The following is a 21,628-nucleotide window of genomic DNA, read 5'->3' on the forward strand; positions in this document are numbered from 1 at the left end:
TTTTACCATGGAAACAGATGGATTTTTATCATCAGAAACAGAATTAGCCCTTGATGTCTGAACATGCGAACAACTTTTTTTTGAAAAAATCCCTAAGCCGCGCGGTCGCAATTTCAGCAAAAATCTGACATTCTGCAATTCACTCAAAAATGGTGGCAAAGTGTAGCAAACGATCTCCTAAAAGTTATTTCAGGGGAACACAAGGGTTTTTATCATCGGAAAGACAATTAGCCCACAACGTCTGAACAACTTTTTTTAAAAAAAATCCCTAAGCCACGCGGTCAAAATTTCAGCAAATATCTGACGTTCTGAAATTCACTCAAAAATGGTGCCAAACTGTTGCAAACAATCCCCTGAAAGTTTTTTTTTGTGGAAACAGAAGGGTTTTTATCATCAGAAACAGAATTAGCTGTCGACGTCTGAACAACTTTTTTTTTAAAAAATGCCTAAGCCGCGCGGTCACAATTTCAGCAAAAATCTGACGTTCTGCAATTCACTCAAAAATGATGCCCAACTGTTGCAAATGATCCCCTGAAAGTTTTTTCGGTGGAAACAGATGGTTTTTTATCATCGCAAACAGAATTAGTCCTTGACCTCTGAACAACATTTTTTTGAAAAAATCCCTAAGCCGCGTGGTCACAATTTCAGCAAAAATCTGACGTTCTGCAATTCACTCAAAAATGGTGCCAAACTGTTGCAAACGATCCCCTGAAAGGTTTTTCAGTGGAAACAGATGGGTTTTTATCATCGGAAACAGAATTAGCCCTCGACTTCTGAACAACTTTTTTTAAAAAAAATCCCTAAGCTACGCGGTAAAAATTTCCGCAAAAATCTGACGTTCTGCAATTCACTCAAAAATGGTGCCAAAGTGTTGCAAACAATCCCATGAAAGTTTTTTTTGGTGGAAACAGAAGGGTTTTTATCATCAGAAACAGAATTAGCTGTCGACGTCTGAACAACTTTTTTTTAAAAAAATGCCTAAGCCGCGCAGTCACAATTTCAGCAAAAATCTGACATTCTGCAATTCACTAAAAAATGATGCCCAACTGTTGCAAATGATCCCCTGAAAGTTTTTTCGGTGGAAACAGATGGTTTTTTATCATTTGAAACAGAATTTGCCCTCGACGTCTGAACAACTTTTTAAAAAAAAAATCCGTAAGCCGCGCGGTCACAATTTCAGGAAAAATCTGACATTCCGCAATTCACTCAAAAATGGTGCCCAACTGTTGCAAAAGATCCCCTGTAAGGTTTTTCGGTGGAAACAGAAGGGTTTTTACCATTGGAAACAGAATTAGCCCTCGACATCTGAACTTCCAGAACAACGGGTTTTTTGAAAAAATCCCTAAGCCGCGCGGTTACAATTTCAGCAAAAATCTGACGTTCTGCAATTCACTCAAAAATGGTGCCCAACTGTTGCAAATGATCCCCTGAAAGTTTCTTCGGTGGAAAAATATGGGTTTTTACCATTGGAAACAGAATTAGCCCTCGACATCTGAACTTCCGGGACAACGTTTTTTTTGAAAAAATCCCTATGTCGCGCGTTCACAATTTCAGCAAAAATCTGACGTTCTGCAATTCACTCAAAAATGGTGCCCAACTGTTGCAAATGATCCCCTGAAAGTTTCTTCGGTGGAAAAATATGGGTTTTTACCATTGGAAACAGAATTAGCCCTCGACATCTGAACTTCCGGGACAACGTTTTTTTTTGAAAAAATCCCTATGTCGCGCGTTCACAATTTCAGCAAAAATCTGACGTTCTGCAATTCACTCAAAAATGGTGCCAAAGTGTTGCAAACAATCCCATGAAAGTTTTTTTTTGGTGGAAACAGAAGGGTTTTTATCATCAGAAACAGAATTAGCTGTCGACGTCTGAACAACTTTTTTTTAAAAAAATGCTTAAGCCGCGCAGTCACAATTTCAGCAAAAATCTGACATTCTGCAATTCACTCAAAAATGATGCCCAACTGTTGCAAATGATCCCCTGAAAGTTTTTTCGGTGGAAACAGATGGTTTTTTATCATCGCAAACAGAATTAGCCCTTGACCTCTGAACAACATTTTTTTGAAAAAATCCCTAAGCCGCGCGGTCACAATTTCAGCAAAAATCTGACGTTCTGCAATTCACTCAAAAATGGTGCCAAACTGTTGCAAACGATCCCCTTAAAGGTTTTTCGGTGGAAACAGGTGGGTTTTTATCATCGGAAACAGAATTATCTCTTGACGTCTAAACATGCGAACAACTTTTTTTTGAAAAAATCCCTAAGCGCTGCGCTCACAATTTCAGCAAAAATCTGACGTTCTGCAATTCACTCAAAAATGGTGCCCAACTGTTGCAAATGATCCCCTGAAAGTTTTTTCGGTGGAAACAGATGGTTTTTTATCATTTGAAACAGAATTTGCCCTCGACGTCTGAACAACTTTTTTAAAAAAAATCCGTAAGCCGCGCGGTCACAATTTCAGGAAAAATCTGACATTCCGCAATTCACTCAAAAATGGTGCCCAACTATTGCAAAAGATCCCCTGTAAGGTTTTTCGGTGGAAACAGAAGGGTTTTTACCATTGGAAACAGAATTAGCCCTCGACATCTGAACTTCCAGAACAACGGTTTTTTTGAAAAAATCCCTAAGCCGCGCGGTTACAATTTCAGCAAAAATCTGACGTTCTGCAATTCACTCAAAAATGGTGACAAAGTGTTGCAAACGATCCCCTGAAAGTTTTTACCATGGAAACAGATGGATTTTTATCATCGGAAACAGAATTAGCCCTTGATGTCTGAACATGCGAACAACTTTTTTTTGAAAAAATCCCTAAGCCGCGCGGTCGCAATTTCAGCAAAAATCTGACATTCTGCAATTCACTCAAAAATGGTGGCAAAGTGTAGCAAACGATCTCCTAAAAGTTATTTCAGGGGAACACAAGGGTTTTTATCATCGGAAAGACAATTAGCCCACAACGTCTGAACAACTTTTTAAAAAAAAAATCCCTAAGCCACGCGGTCAAAATTTCAGCAAATATCTGACGTTCTGAAATTCACTCAAAAATGGTGCCAAACTGTTGCAAACAATCCCCTGAAAGTTTTTTTTTGTGGAAACAGAAGGGTTTTTATCATCAGAAACAGAATTAGCTGTCGACGTCTGAACAACTTTTTTTTAAAAAAATGCCTAAGCCGCGCGGTCACAATTTCAGCAAAAATCTGACGTTCTGCAATTCACTCAAAAATGATGCCCAACTGTTGCAAATGATCCCCTGAAAGTTTTTTCGGTGGAAACAGATGGTTTTTTATCATCGCAAACAGAATTAGCCCTTGACCTCTGAACAACATTTTTTTGAAAAAATCCCTAAGCCGCGTGGTCACAATTTCAGCAAAAATCTGACGTTCTGCAATTCACTCAAAAATGGTGCCAAACTGTTGCAAACGATCCCCTGAAAGGTTTTTCAGTGGAAACAGATGGGTTTTTATCATCGGAAACAGAATTAGCCCTCGACTTCTGAACAACTTTTTTTTAAAAAAATCCCTAAGCTACGCGGTAAAAGTTTCCGCAAAAATCTGACGTTCTGCAATTCACTCAAAAATGGTGCCAAAGTGTTGCAAACAATCCCATGAAAGTTTTTTTTGGTGGAAACAGAAGGGTTTTTATCATCAGAAACAGAATTAGCTGTCGACGTCTGAACAACTTTTTTTTAAAAAAATGCCTAAGCCGCGCAGTCACAATTTCAGCAAAAATCTGACATTCTGCAATTCACTCAAAAATGATGCCCAACTGTTGCAAATGATCCCCTGAAAGTTTTTTCGGTGGAAACAGATGGTTTTTTATCATTTGAAACAGAATTTGCCCTCGACGTCTGAACAACTTTTTAAAAAAAAAATCCGTAAGCCGCGCGGTCACAATTTCAGGAAAAATCTGACATTCCGCAATTCACTCAAAAATGGTGCCCAACTGTTGCAAAAGATCCCCTGTAAGGTTTTTCGGTGGAAACAGAAGGGTTTTTACCATTGGAAACAGAATTTGCCCTCGACGTCTGAACAACTTTTTTAAAAAAAATCCGTAAGCCGCGCGGTCACAATTTCAGGAAAAATCTGACATTCCGCAATTCACTCAAAAATGGTGCCCAACTATTGCAAAAGATCCCCTGTAAGGTTTTTCGGTGGAAACAGAAGGGTTTTTACCATTGGAAACAGAATTAGCCCTCGACATCTGAACTTCCAGAACAACGGTTTTTTTGAAAAAATCCCTAAGCCGCGCGGTTACAATTTCAGCAAAAATCTGACGTTCTGCAATTCACTCAAAAATGGTGACAAAGTGTTGCAAACGATCCCCTGAAAGTTTTTACCATGGAAACAGATGGATTTTTATCATCGGAAACAGAATTAGCCCTTGATGTCTGAACATGCGAACAACTTTTTTTTGAAAAAATCCCTAAGCCGCGCGGTCGCAATTTCAGCAAAAATCTGACATTCTGCAATTCACTCAAAAATGGTGGCAAAGTGTAGCAAACGATCTCCTAAAAGTTATTTCAGGGGAACACAAGGGTTTTTATCATCGGAAAGACAATTAGCCCACAACGTCTGAACAACTTTTTTAAAAAAAAATCCCTAAGCCACGCGGTCAAAATTTCAGCAAATATCTGACGTTCTGAAATTCACTCAAAAATGGTGCCAAACTGTTGCAAACAATCCCCTGAAAGTTTTTTTTTGTGGAAACAGAAGGGTTTTTATCATCAGAAACAGAATTAGCTGTCGACGTCTGAACAACTTTTTTTTAAAAAAATGCCTAAGCCGCGCGGTCACAATTTCAGCAAAAATCTGACGTTCTGCAATTCACTCAAAAATGATGCCCAACTGTTGCAAATGATCCCCTGAAAGTTTTTTCGGTGGAAACAGATGGTTTTTTATCATCGCAAACAGAATTAGCCCTTGACCTCTGAACAACATTTTTTTGAAAAAATCCCTAAGCCGCGTGGTCACAATTTCAGCAAAAATCTGACGTTCTGCAATTCACTCAAAAATGGTGCCAAACTGTTGCAAACGATCCCCTGAAAGGTTTTTCAGTGGAAACAGATGGGTTTTTATCATCGGAAACAGAATTAGCCCTCGACTTCTGAACAACTTTTTTTTAAAAAAATCCCTAAGCTACGCGGTAAAAGTTTCCGCAAAAATCTGACGTTCTGCAATTCACTCAAAAATGGTGCCAAAGTGTTGCAAACAATCCCATGAAAGTTTTTTTTGGTGGAAACAGAAGGGTTTTTATCATTTGAAACAGAATTTGCCCTCGACGTCTGAACAACTTTTTAAAAAAAAAATCCGTAAGCCGCGCGGGCACAATTTCAGGAAAAATCTGACATTCCGCAATTTACTCAAAAATGGTGCCCAACTGTTGCAAAAGATCCCCTGTAAGGTTTTTCGGTGGAAACAGATGGTTTTTTATCATTTGAAACAGAATTTGCCCTCGACGTCTGAACAACTTTTTAAAAAAAAAATCCGTAAGCCGCGCGGTCACAATTTCAGGAAAAATCTGACATTCCGCAATTCACTCAAAAATGCTGCCCAACTGTTGCAAAAGATCCCCTGTAAGGTTTTTCGGTGGAAACAGAAGGGTTTTTACCATTGGAAACAGAATTAGCCCTCGACATCTGAACTTCCAGAACAACGGTTTTTTTGAAAAAATCCCTAAGCCGCGCGGTTACAATTTCAGCAAAAATCTGACATTCTGCAATTCACTCAAAAATGGTGCCCAACTGTTGCAAATGATCCCCTGAAAGTTTCTTCGGTGGAAAAATATGGGTTTTTACCATTGGAAACAGAATTAGCCCTCGACATCTGAACTTCCGGGACAACGTTTTTTTTGAAAAAATCCCTATGTCGCGCGTTCACAATTTCAGCAAAAATCTGACGTTCTGCAATTCACTCAAAAATGGTGCCCAACTGTTGCAAATGATCCCCTGAAAGTTTCTTCGGTGGAAAAATATGGGTTTTTACCATTGGAAACAGAATTAGCCCTCGACATCTGAACTTCCGGGACAACGTTTTTTTTTGAAAAAATCCCTATGTCGCGCGTTCACAATTTCAGCAAAAATCTGACGTTCTGCAATTCACTCAAAAATGGTGCCAAGGTGTTGCAAACAATCCCATGAAAGTTTTTTTTTGGTGGAAACAGAAGGGTTTTTATCATCAGAAACAGAATTAGCTGTCGACGTCTGAACAACTTTTTTTTAAAAAAATGCCTAAGCCGCGCAGTCACAATTTCAGCAAAAATCTGACATTCTGCAATTCACTCAAAAATGATGCCCAACTGTTGCAAATGATCCCCTGAAAGTTTTTTCGGTGGAAACAGATGGTTTTTTATCATCGCAAACAGAATTAGCCCTTGACCTCTGAACAACATTTTTTTGAAAAAATCCCTAAGCCGCGCGGTCACAATTTCAGCAGAAATCTGACGTTCTGTAATTCACTCAAAAATGGTGCCAAAGTGTTGCAAACGATCCCCTGACAGGTTTTTCGGTGGAAACAGAAGGGTTTTTATCATCGGAAACAGAATTAGCCCTCAACGTCTGAACTTCCGGAACAACGGTTTTTTCTTGAAAAAATCCCTAAGCCGCGTGGTCACAATTTCAGCAAAAATCTGACGTTCTGTAATTCACTCAAAAATGGTGCCCAACTGTTGCAAATGATCCCCTGAAAGTTTCTTCGGTGGAAACAGATGGGTTTTTATAATCGGAAACAGAATTTGCCCTCGACGTCTGAACAACTTTTTTAAAAAAAAATCAGTAAGACACGCGGTCATAATTTCCGCAAAAAAGTTTCTTCGGTGGAAAAATATGGGTTTTTACCATTGGAAACAGAATTAGCCCTCGACATCTGAACTTCCGGGACAACGTTTTTTTTGAAAAAATCCCTATGTCGCGCGTTCACAATTTCAGCAAAAATCTGACGTTCTGCAATTCACTCAAAAATGGTGCCAAACTGTTGCAAACGATCCCCTTAAAGGTTTTTCGGTGGAAACAGGTGGGTTTTTATCATCGGAAACAGAATTATCTCTTGACGTCTAAACATGCGAACAACTTTTTTTTGAAAAAATCCCTAAGCGCTGCGCTCACAATTTCAGCAAAAATCTGACGTTCTGCAATTCACTCAAAAATGGTGCCCAACTGTTGCAAATGATCCCCTGAAAGTTTTTTCGGTGGAAACAGATGGTTTTTTATCATTTGAAACAGAATTTGCCCTCGACGTCTGAACAACTTTTTAAAAAAAAAATCCGTAAGCCGCGCGGTCACAATTTCAGGAAAAATCTGACATTCCGCAATTTACTCAAAAATGGTGCCCAACTGTTGCAAAAGATCCCCTGTAAGGTTTTTCGGTGGAAACAGAAGGGTTTTTACCATTGGAAACAGAATTAGCCCTCGACATCTGAACTTCCAGAACAACGGTTTTTTTGAAAAAATCCCTAAGCCGAGCGGTTACAATTTCAGCAAAAATCTGACGTTCTGCAATTCACTCAAAAATGGTGACACAGTGTTGCAAACGATCCCCTAAAAGTTTTTACCATGGAAACAGATGGATTTTTATCATCGGAAACAGAATTAGCCCTTGATGTCTGAACATGCGAACAACTTTTTTTTGAAAAAATCCCTAAGCCGCGCGGTCACAATTTCAGCAAAAATCTGACATTCTGCAATTCACTCAAAAATGGTGCCAAACTTTTGCAAACGACCCCCTGAAAGGTTTTTCAGTGGAAAAATATGGGTTTTTATCATCGGAAACAGAATTTGCCCTCGACGTCTGAACAACTTTTTTTAAAAAAAATCCCTAAGCCACGCGGTCAAAATTTCAGCAAAAATCTGACCTTCTGGAATTCACTCAAAAATGGTGCCAAACTGTTTCAAACGATCTCCTAAAAGTTATTTCAGGGGAACACAAGGGTTTTTATCATCGGAAAGAGAATTAGCCCACAACGTCTGAACAACTTTTTTAAAAAAAAATCCCTAAGCCACGCGGTCAAAATTTCAGCAAATATCTGACGTTCTGCAATTCACTCAAAAATGGTGCCAAACTGTTGCAAACAATCCCCTGAAAGTTTTTTTGTGTGGAAACAGAGGGGTTTTTATCATCAGAAACAGAATTAGCTGTCGACGTCTGAACAACTATTTTTTAAAAAAATGCCTAAGCCGCGCGGTCACAATTTCCGCAAAAATCTGAGCTGCAATTCACTCAAAAATGGTGGCAAAGTGTAGCAAACGATCTCCTAAAAGTTATTTCAGGGGAAACAGAAGGGTTTTTATCATCGGAAAGAGAATTAGCCCTCAACGTCTGAACTTCCGGAACGTTTTTTTTTTGAAAAAATCCCTAAGCCGCGCGGTCACAATTTCAGCAAAAATCTGACGTTCTGCAATTCACTCAAAAATGGTGCCAAAGTGTTGCAAACGATCCCCTGAAAGGTTTTTCGGTGGAAACAGGTGGGTTTTTATCATCAGAAACAGAATTAGACCTTGATGTCTGAACGTGTTTTTGAAAAAACCCCGAAGCCGCCTGGTAACAATTTCAGCAAAAATCTGACGTTCTGCAATTCACTCAAAAATGGTGCCAAACTGTTGCAAATGATCCCCTGAAAGGTTTTTCAGTGGAAACAGATGGGTTTTTATCATCGGAAACAGAATTAGCCCTCGATGTCTGAACAACTTTTTAAAAAAAAAATCCCTAAGCTACGCAGTCAAAATTTCCGCAAAAATCTGACGTTCTGCAATTCACTCAAAAATGGTGTCAAAGTGTTGCAAACCATCCCCTGAAAGGTTTTTCAGTGGAAACAGAAGGGCTTTTATCATCGGAAACAGAATTTGCCCTCGACGTCTGAACAACTTTAAAAAAAAAAAAATCCGTAAGCCGCGTGGTCACAATTTCAGGAATAATCTGACATTCTGCAATTCACTCAAAAATGGTGCCCAACTGTTGCAAACGATCCTCTGAAAGGTTTTTCGGTGGAAACAGATGGGTTTTTATCATCGGAAACAGAATTATCCCTTGATATCTGTACGTTTTTTTGAAAAAATCCCTAAGCCGCGCGGTCACAATTTCAGGAAAAATCTGACGTTCTGAAATTCACTCAAAAATGGTGCCCAACTGTTGCAAATGATCCCCTGAAAGTTTTTTCGGTGGAAACAGATGGGTTTTTATCATCGAAAATAGAATTAGCCCTTGACCTCTGAACAACATTTTTTTGAAAAAATACCTAAGCCGCGCGGTCACAATTTCAGCAAAAATCTGACGTTCTGCAATTCACTCAAAAATGATGCCCAACTGTTGCAAATGATCCCCTGAAAGTTTTTTTTGGTGGAAACAGATGGGTTTTTATCATCGGAAACAGAATTAGCCCTTGACCTCTGAACAACATTTTTTTGAAAAAATCCCTAAGCCGCGTGGTCACAATTTCAGCAAAAATCTGACGTTTTGCAATTCACTCAAAAATGGTGGCAAAGTGTAGCAAACGATCTCCTAAAAGTTATTTCAGGGGAAACAGGTGGGTTTTTATCATCGGAAACAGAATTAGCCCTCAACGTCTGAACTTCCGGAACAACTTTTTTTTGAAAAAATCCCTAAGCCGCCCGGTCACAATTTCAGCAAAAATCTGACGTTCTGCAATTCACTCAAAAATGGTGCCAAACTGTTGAAAACGATCCCGTGAAAGGTTTTTCAGTGGAAATAGATGGGTTTTTATCATCGGAAATAGAATTTGCCCTCGACGTCTGAACAACTGTTTTTTTTAAAAAATGCCTTAGCCGCGCGGTCGCAATTTCAGCAAAAATCTGACATTCTGCAATTCACTCAAAAATGGTGCCAAACTGTTGCAAACGATCCCCTGAGAGGTTTTTCGGTGGAAACAGATGGGTTTTTATCGGTGAAACAGAATTAGCCCTCCAGGTCTGAACAACATTTTTTTAAAAAAATCCCTAAGCCACGCGGTCAAAATTTCCGCAAAAATCTGACCTTCTGCAATTCACTCAAAAATGGTGGCAAAGTGTAGCAAACGATCTCCTAAAAGTTATTTCAGGGGAAGCAGAAGGGTTTTTATCATCGGAAACAGAATTAGCCCTCAACGTCTGAACTTCCGGAACAACTTTTTTTTGAAAAAATACCTAAGCCGCGCGGTCACAGTTTCAGCAAAAATCTGACGTTCTGCAATTCACTCAAAAATGGTGCCAAACTGTTGCAAATGATCCCCTGAAAGTTTTTTCGGTGGAAGCAGATGGTTTTTTATCATCGCAAACAGAATTAGCCCTTGACCTCTGAACAACTTTTTTTTGAAAACATCCCTAAGCCGCGCGGTCACAATTTCAGCAAAAATCTGACGTTCTGCAATTCACTAAAAAATGGTGCCAAACTGTTGCAAACGATCCCCTGAAAGGTTTTTCAGTGGAAACAGATGGGTTTTTATCATCGGAAACAAAATTTGCCCTCAACATCTGAACTTCCGGAACAACTTTTTCTTAAAAAAAAATCCCTAAGCAATTTCCGCAAAAATCTGACCTTCTGCAATTCACTCAAAAATGGTGGCAAAGTGTAGCAAACGATCTCGTAAAAGTTATTTCAGGGGAAACAGGTGGGTTTTTATCATCGGAAACAGAATTAGCCCTCAACGTCTGAACTTCTCGAATAACGTTTTTTTTGAAAAAATCCCTAAGCCGCGCGGTCACACTTTCAGCAAAAATCTGACGTTCTGCAATTCACTCAAAAATGGTGCCCAACTGTTGCAAATGATCCCCTGAAAGTTTTTTCGGTGGAAACAGATGGTTTTTTATCATCGCAAACAGAATTAGCCCTTGACCTCTGAACAACATTTTTTTGAAAAAATCCCTAAGACGCGCGGTCACAATTTCAGCAAAAATCTGACGTTCTGCAATTCACTCAAAAATGGTGCCAAAGTGTTGCAATCGATCCCCTGAAAGGTTTTTCGGTGGAAACAGGTGGGTTTTTATCATCAGAAACAGAATTAGCCCTTGATGTCTGAACGTTTTTTTGAAAAAATCCCTAAGCCGCCCAGTCACAATTTCAGCAAAAATCTGACGTTCTGCAATTCACTCAAAAATGGTGCCAAACTGTTGCAAACGATCCCCTGTAATGTTTTTCAATGGAGACAGATGGGTTTTTATCATCGGAAACAGAATTAGCCCTCGACGACTGAACAACTTTTTTTTAAAAAAATCCCTTAACCACGCGCTCAAAATTTCCGCAAAAATCTGACGTTATGCAATTCACTCAAAAATGGTGCCCAACTGTTGTAAACAATCCCCTGAAAGTTTTTTTGGGTGGAAACAGAAGGGTTTTTATCATCAGAAACAGAATTAGCTGTCGACGTCTGAACAACTTTTTTTAAAAAAAACCCCTCAGCCACGCGGTCATAATTTCAGCAAAAATCTGACGTTCTGCAATTCACTCAAAAATGGGGCCAAAGTGTTGCAAACAATCCCCTGAAAGTTTTTTTTGGAGGAAACAGAAGGGTTTTTATCATCGGAAACAGAATTTGGCCTCGACGTCTGAACAACGTTTTTTTGAAAAAATCCCTAAGCCGCGCGGTCGCAATTTCAGCAAAAATCTGACATTCTGCAATTCACTCAGAAATGGTGCCAAACTGTTGCAAACGATCCCCTGAGAGGTTTTTCGGTGGAAACAGATGGGTTTTTATCGGTGAAACAGAATTAGCCCTCCAGGTCTGAACAACTTTTTTTAAAAAAAATCCCTAAGCCACGCGGTCAAAATTTCCGCAAAAATCTGACCTTCTGGAATTCACTCAAAAATGGTGGCAAAGTGTAGCAAACGATCTCCTAAAAGTTATTTCAGGGGAAGCAGAAGGGTTTTTATCATCGGAAACAGAATTAGCCCTCAACGTCTGAACTTCCGGAACAACTTTTTTTTGAAAAAATACCTAAGCCGCGCGGTCACAGTTTCAGCAAAAATCTGACGTTGTGCAATTGACTCAAAAATGGTGCCAAACTGTTGAAAACGATCCCATGAAAGGTTTTTTGGTGGAAACAGAAGGGTTTTTATCATCGGAAACAGAATTTGGCCTCGACGTCTGAACAACTTTTTTTTGAAAAAATCCCTAAGCCGCGCGGTCACAATTTCAGCAAAAATCTGACGTTCTGCAATTCACTCAAAAATGGTGCCAAACTGTTGAAAACGATCCCGTGAAAGGTTTTTTGTGGAAACAGATGGGTTTTTATCATCGGAAACAGAATTAGCCCCCGATTTCTGAACATGCGGAACAATTTTTTTTAAAAAAAATCCCTAAGCCGCGCGGTCACAATTTCAGCAAAAATCTGACGTTCTGCAATTCACTCAAAAATGGTGCCAAAGTGTTGCAAACGATCCCCTGAAAGTTTGTTCAGTGGAAAAAGATGGGTTTTTATCATCGGAAACAGAATTTGCCCTCGACATCTGAACTTCCGGAACAACGGTTTTTTTTAAAAAAATCCCTAAGTCACAATTTCAGCAAAAATCTGACGTTCTGCAATTCACTCAAAAATGATGCCCAACTGTTGCAAATGATCCCCTGAAAGTTTTTTTGGTGGAAACAGATGGGTTTTTATCATCGAAAACAGAATTTGCCCTCGACGTCTGAACAACGTTTTTTTGAAAAAATCCCTAAACCGCGCAGTCACAAATTCAGCAAAAATCTGACGTTCTGCAATTCACTCAAAAATGGTGCCCAACTGTCGTAAATGTGCCCCTGAAAGATTTTTCGGTGGAAACAGAAGGGTTTTTATCATCGAAAACAGAATTAGCCCTCGACTTCTGAACAACATTTTTTTGAAAAAATCCCTAAGCCGCGCGGTCACAATTTCAGCAAAAATCTGACGTTCTGCAATTCACTTAAAAATGGTTCCCAACTGTTGCAAACGATCCCCTGAAAGTTTTTTCGGTGGAAACAGATGGGTTTTTATCATCGGAAACAGAATTAGCCCTCGACGTCTGAACTTCCGGAACAACTTTTTTTTTGAAAAAATCTCTAAGCTGCGCGGTCACAATTTCATCAAAAATCTGACGTTCTGCAATTCGTTCAAAAATGGTGCCCACCTTTTGCAAATGCTCCCCTGAACGATTTTTCGGTGGAAACAGACGTGTTTCTATCATTGGAAAAAGAATTAGCCCTCGACGTTTGAACTTGCGGAAAAACCTTTTTTTGAAAAAATCCCAAAGCCGCGCGGTCACAATTTCAGCCAAAATCTGACGTTCTGCAATTCACTCAAAAATGGTGCCCAACTGTTGCAAATGCCCCCCCTGAAAGGTTTTTCGGTGGAAACAGAAGCGTTTCTATCATTGGAAAAAGAATTAGCCCTTGACACCTGAACTTCCGAGGTTTTCAAAGAACGATTTCCCACAGCTTATGGCGTCGAGGCCTGATTTGTTAGCCTAGGATAAAAACCCTTCAGTTTTCACTGCCAAACCTTTTACTGGAGCATTTGCCACAGTTTGGCACCATTTTTGAATGAATTGCATAATGTCAGATTTTTTGTGAAATTCTGACCTCACGGGTAAGAAAATATTTTCTGCAGCTTAAAGCATTGAGGCCTGATTTCTTAGCCTAGGATAAAAACCCTTCAGTTTTCACCACCAAAAATTGAATTGGATGATGTCAGAATTTTAGTGAAATTCTGACCCTGCGTTCCGCAGTTTAAGGCGTCGAGGCCTGATTTCTTAGCCTAGGATAAAAACTCTTCTGTTTTCACCACCAAACCTTTCATGGGAGCATTTGCAACAGTTTGGCACCATTTTTGAGTGTATTGCAGAACATCAGATTTTTTGTGAAATTCTGACGCCGCATGTTAAGGATTTTTTTAAAAAAGTGATTTTCCGCAACTTAAAGCGTCGAGGCCTGATTTATTTGCCTAGGATAAAAACCCTTCTGTTTTCATGGCCAAACCTTTCATGGGAGCATTTGCCACAGTTTGGCACCATTTATGAGTGAATTGGATGATGTCAGAATTTTAGTGAAATTCTGACCCCGCGGGTTAACGATTTTTTCAAAAAAAGATTTTCTGCAGCTTAAAGCATCGAGGCCTGATTTCTTAGCATAGGATAAAACCCTTCTGTTGAGATGAGAATATAGGCATACAGCGATCCCTTCAGAACAGCTGGGCCCTGTAGCAGGATCAGTGCTGGATTTACATAATGTATAAGCTAAACAAGCCACTCTCTTGGGGCCCCAAAAAAATTAAAGAAAAAAAATTGGATGTACATTTTCAAAATGTAAGATAAAAAAATAAAATAAAACCTACATACAGCGACAGTGTTTTGTGTTGTGTAGGCTCCTGTGATGTAAGTACCGTAATGGGCCCCACCTGCTAGCCTGCCCCCTAAAATATCACTGGTTTACTCATTTCTATATATAGGGTGCCTACAATCTGCTATGTATTATTAGTAGTTTGCATCATATATTTGCACCTATTATTATTTCATGTTATAGCAAGTTTTTAGAGGCTAGATTATGAGTCTTTGTAAACTGTGTTTCTAAAGGAACTTTTGTTATTGCCAAGTGCCAATGTGTTTGCATTATTAAGTTTGTTATGAATAAAAAATCCTATTAAGGTATTCACTATTAATATACTTCTTCTTAATTGTATTTCACTATTAATGTACTTGTTAATTGCATTACAGTTCAACAATTACTTTGATAAAATACATATTTTGTTATGTGCGGATGGCTTTGGATACCTGTTAGGTCTATAAATTACCATATAGCATATATTCAACAAACAAAAACAGTGGCAATTTGTTGTTGACAAAGGACAGGTGTGGACATATAAAGGGCCCATTACCTTTAATAGTTTAGGGCCTCTTCAAACCTAAATCCGGCCCTGGGCAGGATGTGTGGAGATTATCTGTGTTAATGGAGCCATCAGTGCCAGAGCAGTTAGGTTTTTTTTGTGGGGGTCAATGTGGGGTGTATGGGGTTGCAGTGTGTGGCATGGCGCTTGGGGGCTTGCAGTGCAGGATACATGCATATTTGCCCCAATCTGAACTTTTTAGTTTATTACTCTAGATATCACATCTGCGCAGTTGACATGGTTCACTGAGGGGCATATTTTATATTAAAAGCAATCTCAAACAGCAGAGGAATATTTGAGGTCACTGGGAGAGTCAAAATGGCTTCAGGATATTGGGATACTGCCAGGGAGACAAAGTCCATCATGGCCCCACGGTACCTCCGGACATCCATCGATCTCCCGTAGACACGCAGTATCAGCAATTAGCGACATGAGCTCCAGAAATAGCTTGCATTCCAGGGCTGGTGCACGCTCTTATCAGCAGATAATGCACAATGAAAGATGCACGCAGGAGAGCATTATTTATAAGTTTATTCTGCGTTAGTCAGAGCAGAGAAAAACATGACTGCCTGCTTCAGCGTTCAGGCACCAAGAGAGAGAAACGAAAGCAACAGAAAACATAAACATCCTGTGAACAGGAAATACGCAGACTCTGTGACTCATAAAAGCCTGCTCCCTTTTAAGGTGGAACGGAAATATCCTAACACAGGATTGCTCTCCTGTACTACTTCAGACAGGTGGTTTATATATTTAGATATGCGAGCATTTATGAATATTTATTCTGTATTTAAGACCTTAGAATTCTTATAACACTATCCCTACTTTTGCACTCTGCTTGCTTCTAGATCAGTTCTACCAACCACCACCTTACCTTTGGTACTGTGGCAAATTCTCACACTTCATAGTAACTGCCTGAACCTTCATCCCCAGTCCCATGCCTCCTGTTCCCTCCTTTTCACTTTCACCCCTCTTTCCTCCTCTAATTTTTCAAACTCCCCTTGCACCACCCTCATTTCCATGGCTCCTCAACCCTCCTGTTCTGCAGATATGTTACTGTACTCTTAAGAGGAATGGAACCTTAACAGCAAATCTGCCAGTTTGTTCAGTTAGAGAAGGCTGTGTGGAGAAGGGAGAGCATCTCACGCCCCCTTCCTTTCCCGGCTGCTGCACAACAGCCCTGCAGTGCTGCCAGTTGAGTCTTAAGTCTCCACCAGTTGCTGCCACCGCTGTCAGGGCGCCCTCAGAACTCTCTGAGTTCCCTGACATAAATTACACCAGCGAGCCTGAACTGTATGAGAGACAGGAAGATGAGAGGGAAGAGGGCTTCAGAAGGAGGAGAGACTGAAGTGAACAGGGATTCCCAGCCCACGGTGGGGGAGGAGAGAGAGGGCAGGGAAGAAACGCAAGAAGGGGAGACGCAGGAAAGGGAGCAGACAGATTCACAGGTGTTGCAGGGTTAAGCTCTGGCTCAGAGGTGGAGCAAAGACCGGAATCTCTGTGCACACGGATATCAGAAGACTGCGGGAACGTAAGAGAAGAGTCATAAAGGCAACTGGCAGCAGTGATGATGATTGAAATTAGGCCGGCTCTTGCCTGTTGTGTAAAAAGCAATAAACAAGGACTACAAAAAGTGCCTGAGGGCACATTAGCAAACCAGATAAGCTGTTGTGGGCACACTCCACAACCTGTTATACCGGCTGCAATAAAACGTTGCTTTAAGTGCAGGGAAGGGACTCCGTGGGTTTCAGGAAAGGCCTCTGTTAGCACATGTGTGCCTGCAAGCACCACACTGGCAGCACCGGCGATAGGAACCTCTCAATCAACTTCCAAATTAAAAAGAAATTCTGTTTAAGTTAATGGACAATGGTGTGGTGTAGTGGTTAAGAGTGGTGGACTCGTAATCTGGTGAACTGGGTTCACTTCCCCACTCTTCCACATGCAGCTGATGGGTGACCTTGGGCTAGTCACACTTCTCTGAAGTCTTTCAGCCTCACTAACCTCACAGAGTGAGGGAAAGGAGATTGTTAGCCACTTGGAGATTCCTTAAGGGGAGTGAAAGGTGGGATATCAAGCCCAAACTCTTCTTCTTCTTCTGATATCTAAATCTCCATGGGGATCAGATGCTTACAGGGAGAATAGTAATGGTAGTTCATGCATGCTCACGTGTAAGTGAATGAGGCAAGCCCAAACTATGTGTTATCGCAACGTTCACATCTGCATGGGAGCAGCTGGATTGTGGAAAGTGAAGGTAGATGGACAGTCTGTCAAGTGGAAATAAAGAATGGATTGGCGATAACATACATGTGTGTGCATCCAATTACAGATTGCGCAAGAGGTTCACAGGCCATAGGTGACATAGAGATGGGCTGTGCTATAATTCTTATGATTAGGTTCTACACCCCAACCCAGAGACACCTGCATGGAGATCTTGTTCAGTAATTTATTTCCAAGCTACTTTACAGCATAACCTATGATATGCGGCCTAATAGGGGGCCATATTAAAGGGGCATGTATGTGCCGTAGCTTCAGCTCTGAGAAGCCAGCTTTTTCCAGGACGTTCCAGGTTTCTCTGGTCATGTGGCACCCGTCAAACAGACACATCCAAGTTGGATCAGAGATCTGCTGCCAGAAGAGAGTCCAACTGGAAGGAGCACCTGCAACGTGTTCTAGGAAGTAGTAAGCGCCACCCTGGAGAAAAAGAAATGGATGCATATAAGTTACTTTCTATTCTCCTTTGGATTTCCTCAGATATTCCTTTGCATAACCAGCGCTAATGGTATCAGAGTGCTGTTAACTTTTCATGGCAACAGCCACTGTTCCCCTGAATTCTGTCCTGAATCTTCCCACATTCAGCTGCATTGGATGGCTTTGGGGTTCTGGTCTTATGAGAGGAACACGGAAAGCTCAGTGGGTTAGAGCATGGTGCTGAGAACGCCAAGGTTGCAGGTTTGATCCCTGTACGGGACAGCTGCATATTCCTGCCTTGTAGGGGGTTGGACTAGATGATCTCCAGGCTCCCTTCTAATTCTACAATTCTATGATTTCTCTGTCCGCTTTCTCCATTCCGAGCATAACATCACACATCTCCATCATTTGCCTTTTCTCACAGCTGCTACAAGCTGGCTCAACATCTTCACCAACATCTTCATAGGCCATTTTAATGCCCATTCGCTCAGTTTGGAGCAGGAGTGCCAACTTGAATAAAATATTGGGGAAGGCCAGGTATGCCCCTCCCCATATAATCAACCACAAGAAGTAGTACACAGACACACTCCATTTTAATCGTATTGCCCATCACCTTTGGGGGTTCCCGGCCCCCTCAAATATTTTATTAGTGGGGTCAATGGGACCTTGGCCCCTAGAAGTTGGTTCTATGGTTTGGAGAAATCCTTTTGGAGCTTTTCACAACCACTTTTTGCCAACGTGAAAATTTGGGTATCATTGTCAAACTTGACCCCAGTTCAGTCCTTGGACATGTTAATGATTAACAGGTTGAGTTTAAGGGCTCGTTTCTCAAATAACTGATTGTAAATTCAAGTATTGTAAATTCAAACTGTAAATTCAAGTATACTGTGAAGTGGTATGTAAACTGTTCAAAATTCCAAAGTTTATTTATGTTGGGTGCTTTTAGGATTATGAGTCGGGGTAACTAACCTTTTTGGCCGCAGGTTGCAGTCATGCTTAGCAAACCCTTTGAGAGCTGCATGCCAATGCTGAGAAGGTCCAAAACTCAGTATGGAGCCATACAGATGTAAGAGTTGAAAAGGGGAGCTATCCCTTTTCCTGGTTCATCAAATAAATTAACTGATGACCGAGGAGAGGGCAATTTACATCCTCATCAGGCCACTGGGCTTGAAGGAGAGGTTTTAATAACTTCATCCACCCTAGTACCCTGGCAGGTATTTAACTAAGTAGACCTATTGAAATTACGGTAATCACGGTGACTAAGAGAGGTTCATTCATTTTAATAGGTCTACTCTGCACTGAATGCTACCTTATTTTATTTTTTGTGGCAGCTGTCCAAATTGGTGGTGTTGCAGGGAGAAAGATAATAACTCTTTGGGCTGGATCATGTCCCTATGCTAAGAGTCCTGGATTTACGTCCCGGTTTGATTTGATCCTGGAATGTCCTGCTTTTCCTCAGTCCCTATTTTCATCAGAGAAATGTTGGAGGATGTGGTTATGTGACCCCCAAGCCAAGGAGATAAGTAACTATACAACCTTTAGAAGACAACTGAAGGCAGCCCTGTATAGGGATTTAAAAAAAATGTTTTATGTTTTATTATGTTTTTATGTATGTTGAAAGCAGCCCAGAGTAGTTGGGGCAACCAATAATACAATTGCTGCTGTTGTTGTTTAATAGGATGTCCCTATTTTCATCAAATAAATGTTGGAGGGTATGGGATCTGTCACTAGAGTCAGTTAACAGCTCAGCCAACGGTGATTTTGAGTTTGCCCCCGACTTTGCCAGTTTCATTGGTAAGCAGAGATGGAAGATGTCAAGGAAATCTCAGTGTGTGAAACAGATACATTCACTATACTTCAAAAGGAAAGAGAGGCTATAATGTGTTTAAACAGCCATTAGGAACATGAATCATTCTATTTTTATTTTTTTTTAAAAGGCAGGTGGGGATAGACACAAAACAAATGCAGAGAGGCTGAAATGTGAGGAGGAGGAATAATAATAATTCATTCATTCATTCATTCATTCATTCATTCATTCATTCATTCATACAGGTTTCCCCAGCCACGCTGGTTGGCTCCCTACAGAATATTAAAAACACGATAAAAGATCAAACATTAAAAACGTCCCTAAACAGGGCTGCCTTCAGATGTCTTCTAAAAGTTTACTTCCTTGACATTTGATGGCAGGCATTCCACAGGGTGGGCACCACTACCGAGAAGGCCCTCTGTCGGGTCCCCTTCACTGCTCACAGTGAGGGAACTGCCAGAAGGCCCTCGGAGCTGGATCTCAGTGTCCGGGCTGAACGACAGGAGTGGAGAGGCTGCCTCAGGTATACTGGGCCTTCCTGCCCAACCACCTACCAGTTTCAACATGAGAGACAAGCATGTTTAAAAATTTGCTTTGGTATTTCACAAGTGCGCAACAACAACGGACAAAATAATAAGAGGCATGTCTAGATCTGACTAAGGTGCTCTCAGTAACACAGAGTGTGGGATTGTTTCTTCCTAACTGTAGTTAAGAGAGAAAAGCAAGCGAGTGATTCCAACGTTTGCAACTTATGAGAATGTAAATAGCTCAGAAGCAAACTTGTTTACGCAGAAACAACAAGGGATCCGAATCCATCTACCTGCATTTGTGATTCCCCAACGGATATAGAATTGACTAACACCCGAGAATACAGCATGCCCCTGGATTTACTGAATTGTCCTTGTTCTTCCCACGGCGTGAGCTACTTACCGGTCTCAGCACCCGCAGAACTTCTTTCATAACTTGCTCGGGGCTCTTCACAGAGCATAGCACCAGCGTTGAAACCACCACATCCACCGATGCATCTGGTACCTGGTGCAGGTCCTCAGCCGGCGCCACCAAACAGCGTTCCACCTGCACGTGTGGATTTTCAGCCAGGCTCTTGTTGTAAAACTTCTGGAAGTTGGGGTTCGGATCAGTGCATATGATTTTGCATCCCGCGGGGTAGAACTGAAAGTTGGTGCCACTTCCTGTGCCAATCTCCAGCAGTGTGAGGGCCCCCGTAGGACTGGCAAAGTCCTTCAGGTTGCTGAACATTTCCCTTTTCTTGTCGGACATCTGCTTATTATAATAGATGGTCATCACAGCCATGAAGTAGGGGAATAACTTCTTGCAAAGGGGTTCCCAGATACCCAGATACCGTAGCAAGTAAGCAGGGAAGGCTAATATCTGGACGCATAACCTGAGCAAGACAACTAGGCGTGTTGCTTCCATGTTAGCAAGAAGGCAGAAAACAGCAAAGTCAGAGGAGAAGAGATAGTCAGTCGCAGAGTCTCAAGGATGAGCCAAGAGTACGCCCAGCCAAGAGGACACCCAGTAACCCAATTTAACTAATTATGGCTTGGGTTATCCAAATCTGCCCAGCAGCAACAGGGTGGCTTGTATCCCTCAACCGCAACATGTTCTCTCTGTTAGGGAGAACACGCTGTGCCAGAGCCCTTGGCAGTGACCACACTGGCTGCGAGATCTCAAAGGGTGGAGAGGAATATTCTTCATAAACTAAACACACTCTCTCTCACACACACACACACTCACCAATAACCTTGTGTGTGCACGCACTCGTAATCTTGCCCCTGTCAGAGGGAATTTAAAAACTGTATTTGCTGTATTTAAGTTCCCTGTCAGAAGGAACTTTAAAACTGTATTTGCTGTCTTTAAGAGGGAAATAATCTCATTTGGGGGTATTCTAACACTTTATTGCAGAAGTACTCTGCGGTCCTAAATGCCGGATTTACGTATAAGCTAAACAAGTTATAGCTTAGGGCCCCACTGTCTTGAAGCCCCCCCCCCCAATTTGAAGGAAACAAAACTTGTACATTTCCAAAGTATAACATAAAAAATAAATAAAACAAAACATACATACATACACCAACACTGTTTTGTGTTGTGTAGGCTTTAAGTGCAGGGAAGGGACTCCGTGGGTTTCAGGAAAGGCCTCTGTTAGCACGCGTGTGCCTGCAAGCACCACACTGGCAGCACCTGCGATAGGAACCTCTCAATCATCTTCCAAATTAAAAAGAAATTCTGTTTAAGGTAATCGACAATGGTGTGGTGTAGTGGTTAAGAGCGGTGGACTCATAATCTGGTGAACTGGGTTTGCTTC

General features: G+C 41.1%; 1 protein-coding gene across 1 annotated transcript; it reads right to left on the reverse strand.

The window, feature by feature from the left end:
- Positions 1-17,235: 17,235 nt before the first annotated feature.
- LOC128407130 (putative methyltransferase-like protein 7A) lies at positions 17,236-20,781 on the reverse strand. The gene is made up of 2 exons (XM_053375131.1): positions 20,236-20,781; positions 17,236-17,501 (listed from the first exon to the last, which is right to left on the reverse strand). Exons 1-2 carry the CDS (start codon positions 20,737-20,739, stop codon positions 17,265-17,267), a joined length of 741 nt encoding a protein of 246 aa, XP_053231106.1. The 5' UTR covers positions 20,740-20,781; the 3' UTR covers positions 17,236-17,264.
- Positions 20,782-21,628: the final 847 nt, after the last annotated feature.

Source organism: Podarcis raffonei, chromosome 2 (assembly GCF_027172205.1).
Source record: "Podarcis raffonei isolate rPodRaf1 chromosome 2, rPodRaf1.pri, whole genome shotgun sequence".
In the NCBI taxonomy this organism is placed as follows: Eukaryota; Metazoa; Chordata; class Lepidosauria; order Squamata; family Lacertidae; genus Podarcis; species Podarcis raffonei.